The 6,924-nt window shown below is 44.6% G+C and overlaps 1 protein-coding gene across 5 annotated transcripts in view; it reads right to left on the reverse strand.

Annotated features, from left to right (window-relative positions):
• LOC118377396 (cell adhesion molecule DSCAML1-like) overlaps positions 1-6,924 on the reverse strand; it is a 127,942-nt gene that overhangs the window by 48,038 nt on the left and 72,980 nt on the right. For all 5 annotated transcript variants that reach the window (XM_052457990.1, XM_052457988.1, XM_052457989.1 and 2 more), the window contains exons 5-6: positions 5,844-6,122; positions 438-713 (exon numbers count right to left, since the gene is read on the reverse strand). In XM_052457990.1, coding sequence (XP_052313950.1) covers positions 438-713; positions 5,844-6,122 — 555 coding nt within the window. The remainder of the gene's footprint in view (positions 1-437; positions 714-5,843; positions 6,123-6,924) is intronic.

The raw sequence follows: 6,924 nt of genomic DNA on the forward strand, positions 1-6,924 counted from the left end.
ATAGGGGCTGCATTGCACTCTGGTGTGGGCCTCTAAAGCTAAATTCCTACAACTCAAAAAACAATTAATGACTTATGCCATGTTAATATGACATCTGAGTGAGAATGGCTAACAAAATCAATGTGTGCCCGCTGCAGGTCAGGGGCACGTGCCCAGTCAGTATTCGGTCATGACTACTACAAGTTTAGATAGCCGACTGGCATAACAACAGAAAGATTGCTGATGCTCAACCAAATTTCAAAATTGCAACCAGGTTATTTTACTATTCATACTCTCAGTAATAAATTGAGACCCCGACTGAGTTCCAAACAAAAAAACATCATCAACCTCTTATGTCGCTTATGCCTGGAACCGGCCCTGTCTGTAGGAATAACGTTGATTGCTTCCCACCCTCCCATCCAACCTTCCCTCCCTCCTTCCCTCTCTCATCCTCTTACCCTCCAGCAGTATGATAGAGAAGTCCTGGGCGGTGTGGCCCTTGCGGGAGGCAAAGCACTGGTAGGCCCCAGAGTGGCTCTTCTGAGCGGCTGTGATCTGCAGGGTGTCGTTGTGGGAGCCCTGTATAGAGATGTGCTGGTCTGGGACTATAGGTTCTGTGTTCCTGTACCAAGCCACTGTGTACTCTGGCGAACCCTCCACAGCACAGGTAAAGAACAGGGTACTGCTGATGCCCGTCTTCAGACTCTTAGGGGAGAGGGTCACTCGCAGGGGGTCTGTGGGAGGAGAGAGAACACACACACGACAGAAAAACAAAACAGCGCAATCAGTTGAGGAGACTCAGTCCATTTCAGGCAGTCATTAAAAAAGCAGCTGGAGACATTACTTCACTTCACTTCACATCTCTGTCCACACACACACACACACACACACACACACACACACACACACACACACACACACACACACACACACACACACACACACACACACACACACACACACACACACACACACATATATGTGTATCTATATATATCTATATATATACATGTATATGTGTGTGTGTGTGTGTGTGTGTGTGTGTGTGTGTGTGTGTGTGTGTGTGTGTGTGTGTGTGTGTGTGTGTGTGTGTGTGTGTGTGTGTGTGTGTGTGTGTGTGTGTGTGTGTAAATGTCAGTGAGCAATAAGGCAGCTGGTGGTGTGTGCTGGGGGGTATGGCTGTGCAACCCAAGCCCCCCTCACCCTGTCAGAGTCACACTGTGTGCTGCCATGATGTGCCCACTGGCAAAGCCTGCCTCTGTTCTGCTCTCTCCTTTTTTATCTCTCCTGCACTATGTCTCTCTCTCTCTCTCTCTCTCTTCTCTGTGTTTTTATAAATCTGTTTCTCGCTCTCATTCTTCCTTTCTCTATGAAAGATATACTTCAATTTACATGTTTCATTGTTCCTTCTCTGTCATCTTTTAGTCCACCCCCCACCCCCTCTGCTCTCTATATCTCTCTAACAGTGACTGGTGTTGGCGGTGGTGTGAAGTGCTCATTCTCAGTGCATTACTGTCCTGTCCTCGGTCAAGATATGATATGACATGGCATCATACACTACACACCCATTCATACGGATCCATTTCTCACATTATACGTGTGAACGTGTGTGTGTGTGTGTGAGTACAGAATATGAGCCTGTCTGCCACCGATTCAGAAAACGGTGTGAGTGTATCTGTCTGTATGTCAGTCTGACATTAACAGTAAGTGCACACTGCATTAACCATGGCAAGGTGACTGGGAATATGGCCGAATACAAACAGTGTAGTTATTCCCTCCATAAGGCAATCAAACAGGCTAAACGTCAGTACAGAGACAAAGTGGAGTTGCAATTCAACGGTTCAGACACGAGACGTATGTGGCAGGGTCTACAGACAATCACGGACTACAAAGGGAAAACCAGCCACATTGCCGACACCGTCTTGCTTCTGGACAAGCTAAACGCTCTTCGCCCGCTTTAAGGATAATACAGTGCCACCGACGCGGCCCACTACCAAGGACTGTGGACTCTCCTTCTACGTGGCCGACCTGAGTAAGACATTTAAACGTGTTAACCCTCACAAGGCTGCCGGCCGTGATGCCATCCCTAGCAGCTTCCTCAGAACATCCTCAGATCATGCTGGAGTGTTAACGGACATATTCAATGTCTCCCTATCCCAGTCTGCTGTCCCTTTTTACTTCAAGATGTCCAGCATTGTTCTTATACCCAAGAAAGCAAAGGTTACTGAACTAATGACTATCGCCCCGTAGCACTCACTTCTGTTATCATGAAGTACTTTGAGAGGCTAGTTAAGGATCATATCACCTCCACCTTACCTGTCACCCTAGACTCGTTTCAATTTACTTACCGCCCCAATAGATCCACAGACGATGCAATAGCCATCTCACTACACACTGCCCTGTCCCATCTGGACAAGAGGAATACCTATGTAATAATGCTGTTCACAAAACAAAGGAGCTGATTGTGGACTTTAGGAAACAGCACAGGGAACATGCCTCTATCCACATCGACAGAAACCGCAGTGGTGACAATGGTAAGCTTCAAGTTCCTCGGCGTACATATCACTGGAGATCTGAAATAGTCTACCCACACAGACAGTGTGGTGAAGAAGGCGCAACAGCGCACTGCCCGCAACCACAGGGCTCTCCAGAGGGTGGTGTGTTCTGCCCAATTCATCACCGGGGGAACACTGCCTGCCCTCCAGGACACCTACAGAATCTGATGTCACGGGGAGGCCAAAAAGTCAAAGTTTACATATACGGTGCCTTGCGAAAGTATTCGGCCCCCTTGAACTTTGCGACCTTTTGCCACATTTCAGGCTTCAAACATAAAGATATAAAACTGTATTTTTTTTGTGAAGAATCAACAACAAGTGGGACACAATCATGAAGTGGAACAACATTTATTGGATATTTCAAACTTTTTTAACAAATCAAAAACTGAAAAATTGGGCGTGCAAAATTATTCAGCCCCTTTACTTTCAGTGCAGCAAACTCTCTCCGGAAGTTCAGTGAGGATCTCTGAATGATCCAATGTTGACCTAAATGACTAATGATGATAAATACAATCCACCTGTGTGTAATCAAGTCTCCGTATAGATGCACCTGCACTGTGATAGTCTCAGAGGTCCGTTAAAAGCGCAGAGAGCATCATGAAGAACAAGGAACACACCAGGCAGGTCCGAGATACTGTTGTGAAGAAGTTTAAAGCCGGATTTGGATACAAAAAGATTTCCCAAGCTTTAAACATCCCAAGGAGCACTGTGCAAGCGATAATACTGAAATGGAAGGAGTATCAGACCACTGCAAATCTACCAAGACCTGGCCGTCCCTCTAAACTTTCAGCTCATACAAGGAGAAGACTGATTAGAGATGCAGCCAAGAGGCCCATGATCACTCTGGATGAACTGCAGAGATCTACAGCTGAGGTGGGAGACTCTGTCCATAGGACAACAATCAGTCGTATATTGCACAAATCTGGCCTTTATGGAAGAGTGGCAAGAAGAAAGCCATTTCTTAAAGATATCCATAAAAAGTGTTGTTTAAAGTTTGCCACAAGCCACCTGGGAGACACACCAAATATGTGGAAGAAGGTGCTCTGGTCAGATGAAACCACAATTGAACTTTTTGGCAACAATGCAAAACATTATGTTTGGCGTAAAAGCAACACAGCTCATCACCCTGAACACACCATCCCCACTTTCAAACATGGTGGTGGCAGCATCATGGTTTGGGCCTGCTTTTCTTCAGCAGGGACAGACAGGGAAGATGGTTAAAATTGATAGGAAGATGGATGGAGCCAAATACAGGACCATTCTGGAAGAAAACCTGATGGAGTCTGCAAAAGACCTGAGACTGGGACGGAGATTTGTCTTCCAACAAGACAATGATCCAAAACATAAAGCAAAATCTACAATGGAATGGTTCAAAAATAAACATATCCAGGTGTTAGAATGGCCAAGTCAAAGTCCAGACCTGAATCCAATCGAGAATCTGTGGAAAGAACTGAAAACTGCTGTTCACAAATGCTCTCCATCCAACCTCACTGAGCTCGAGCTGTTTTGCAAGGAGGAATGGGGAAAAACTTCAGTCTCTCGATGTGCAAAACTGATAGAGACATACCCCAAGCGACTTACAGCTGTAATCGCAGCAAAAGGTGGCGCTACAAAGTATTAACTTAAGGGGGCTGAATAATTTTGCACGCCCAATTTTTCAGTTTTTGATTTGTTAAAAAAGTTTGAAATATCCAATAAATGTCGTTCCACTTCATGATTGTGTCCCACTTGTTGTTGATTCTTCACAAAAAATACAGTTTTATATCTTTATGTTTGAAGCCTGAAATGTGGCAAAAGGTCGCAAAGTTCAAGGGGGCCGAATACTTTCGCAAGGCACTGTACTTAGTTTTGGCAAGCCGGTTAGGACATCTACTTTGTGCATGACTCAAGTAATTTTCCAACAATAGTACGCAAGTATAAACACCATGGGACAACGCAGCTGTCATACCTCTCAGGAAGGAGACACATTCTGTCTCCTAGAGATGAAAGTACTTTGGTGCGAAAAGTGCAAATCAATCCCAGAACAACAGCAAAGGACCTTGTGAAGATGCTGGAGGAAACAGGTACAAAAGTATATACATCCACAGTAAAACGAGTCCCATATTGACATAACCCGAAAGGCCGCTCAACAAGGAAGAAACCCCTGCTCCAAAACCACCGTAAAAAAGCCAGACTATGGTTTGCAACTGTACATGGGGACAAAGATTATACTTTTTGGAGAAATGTCCTCTGGTCTGATGAAACAAAAATAGAACTGCTTGGCCATAATGACCATCGTTATGTTTGGAGGAAAAAGGGGGAGGCTTGCAAGCCGAAGAACACCATCCCAACCGTGAAGCACGGGGGTGGCAGCATCATGTTGTGGGGGTGCTTTGCTGCAGGAGGGACTGGTGCACTTCACAAAATAGATGGCATCATGAGGCAGGATAATTATGTGGATATATTGAAGCAACAGCTCAAGACATCAGTCAGGAAGTTAAAGCTTGGTCGTAAATGGGTCTTACAAATGGATAATGACCCCAAGCATAATTCCAAAGTTGTGGCAAAATGGCTTAAGGACAACAAAGTCAAGGTATTGGAGTGGCCATCCCAAAGCCCTGACCTCAGTCCTATAGAACATTTGTGGGCAGAACTGAAAAAGCGTGTGCGAGCAAGGAGGCCTACAAACCTGACTCAGTTAAACCAGCTCTGTCAGGAGGAATGGGCCAAAATTCACCCAACTTATTGTGGGAAGCTTGTGGAAGGCTACCCAAAACATTTGACCCAAGTTCATCAATTTAAAGGCAATGCTACCAAATACTAATTGAGTGTATGTAAACTTCTGACCCACTGGGAATGTGATGAAAGAAATAAAAGCTGAAATAAAGCATTCTCTCTGCTATTATTCTGACATTTCACATTCTTAAAATAAAGTGGTGATCCTAACTGACCTAAGACAGGGAATCTTTACTAGGATTAAATGTCAGGAATTATGAACAACTGAGAGTAAATGTATTTGGCTAAGGTATATGTAAACTTCCGACTTCAACTGTATATACTGCATTCCATTCTACTGAATTTTAGTCAATGTCACTCCGACTTTTTTCATCCTAATATTTAGATATTTCTTAATTGCATTCTTTTACTTTTAGATTTGTGTGTATTGTTGTGAATTGTTAGATATTACAGAACTGTTGGAGCTAGAAACACAAGCATTTTGCTACACCTGCAATAACATCTGCTAAATACGTGTTTTTGACCAATAAAATCTGTTTTGCGGGTCTGTGCCAAACTTATTTCCCCTTTGCCACCCCCCTCCCCTCTCCTCACCTATGACGTAGAGTGCTCCGGACACCTCCTTCGAGCCGAAGCTGTTGGTGACCTCACAGGCGTAGCTACCGCTGTCCTCCTGCCTGAGGTCACTGATGGTCAGACCCGTGAGGCGCCGTGTCCAGCGTGCATCGGAGGGCAGCGGGCGCCCGTCCTTTAGCCAGCGCACCGTGGGGCTGGGGTACCCTGCTGCCATGCAGGGGAGCTCCACACTCTGACCAGCCGGGACTTCCCCCGCCTGGAAACTGTCCAGGATAGAGGGAGACGATTCGGTGGGGTCTGGGGGGGGGGGTAACAGGTTATACTTTAGACTGGGGTAGGGGATGGGATGTTTACAACATACACTATACAGTACCAGTAAAAAGCTTGGACACACCTACTCATTCAAGGGTTTTTCTTTATACGTACTACTTTCTACATTGTAGAATAATAGTGAAGACATCAAACTATGAAATAACACATATGGAATCATGTAGTAACCAAAAAAAGTGTTTAACAAATCAAAATATATTTTATATTTCAGATTCTTCAAAGTAGCCATCCTTTGCCTTGATGACAGCTTTACACACTCTTGGCATTCTCTCAACCAGCTTCATGAGGTAGTCACCTGGAATGCATTTCAATTAACAGGTGTGCCTTCTTAAAAGTTAATTTGTGGAATTTCTTTCCTTCTTAATGCGTTTGTGCCTATCAGTTGTGTTGTGACAAGATAGGGGTGGAATACAGAAGATAGCCCTATTTGGTAGAATACCAAGTCCATATTATGGCAAGAACAGCTCAAATAAGCAAAGAAAAACTGACATATTTGAGATTCTTCAAAGTACCCATCCTTCGCTTTGATGACAGCTTTGCACACTCTTGGCATTCTCTCAACCAGCTTCATGAGGTAATAATAAGCAAAGAAAAAACGACAGTCCATCATTACTTTAAGACATGAAGGTCAGTCAATACGGAAAACTTTGTAGTCGCAAAAACCATCAAGCACTATGAGGAAACTGGCTCTCATGAGGACCGCCACAGGAAAGGAAGACCCAGAGTTACCTCAGCTGCAGAGGATAAGTTCATTAGAGTTAACTGCACC

This window comes from Oncorhynchus keta, chromosome 12 (assembly GCF_023373465.1).
Source record: "Oncorhynchus keta strain PuntledgeMale-10-30-2019 chromosome 12, Oket_V2, whole genome shotgun sequence".
Lineage (NCBI taxonomy): Eukaryota > Metazoa > Chordata > Actinopteri > Salmoniformes > Salmonidae > Oncorhynchus > Oncorhynchus keta.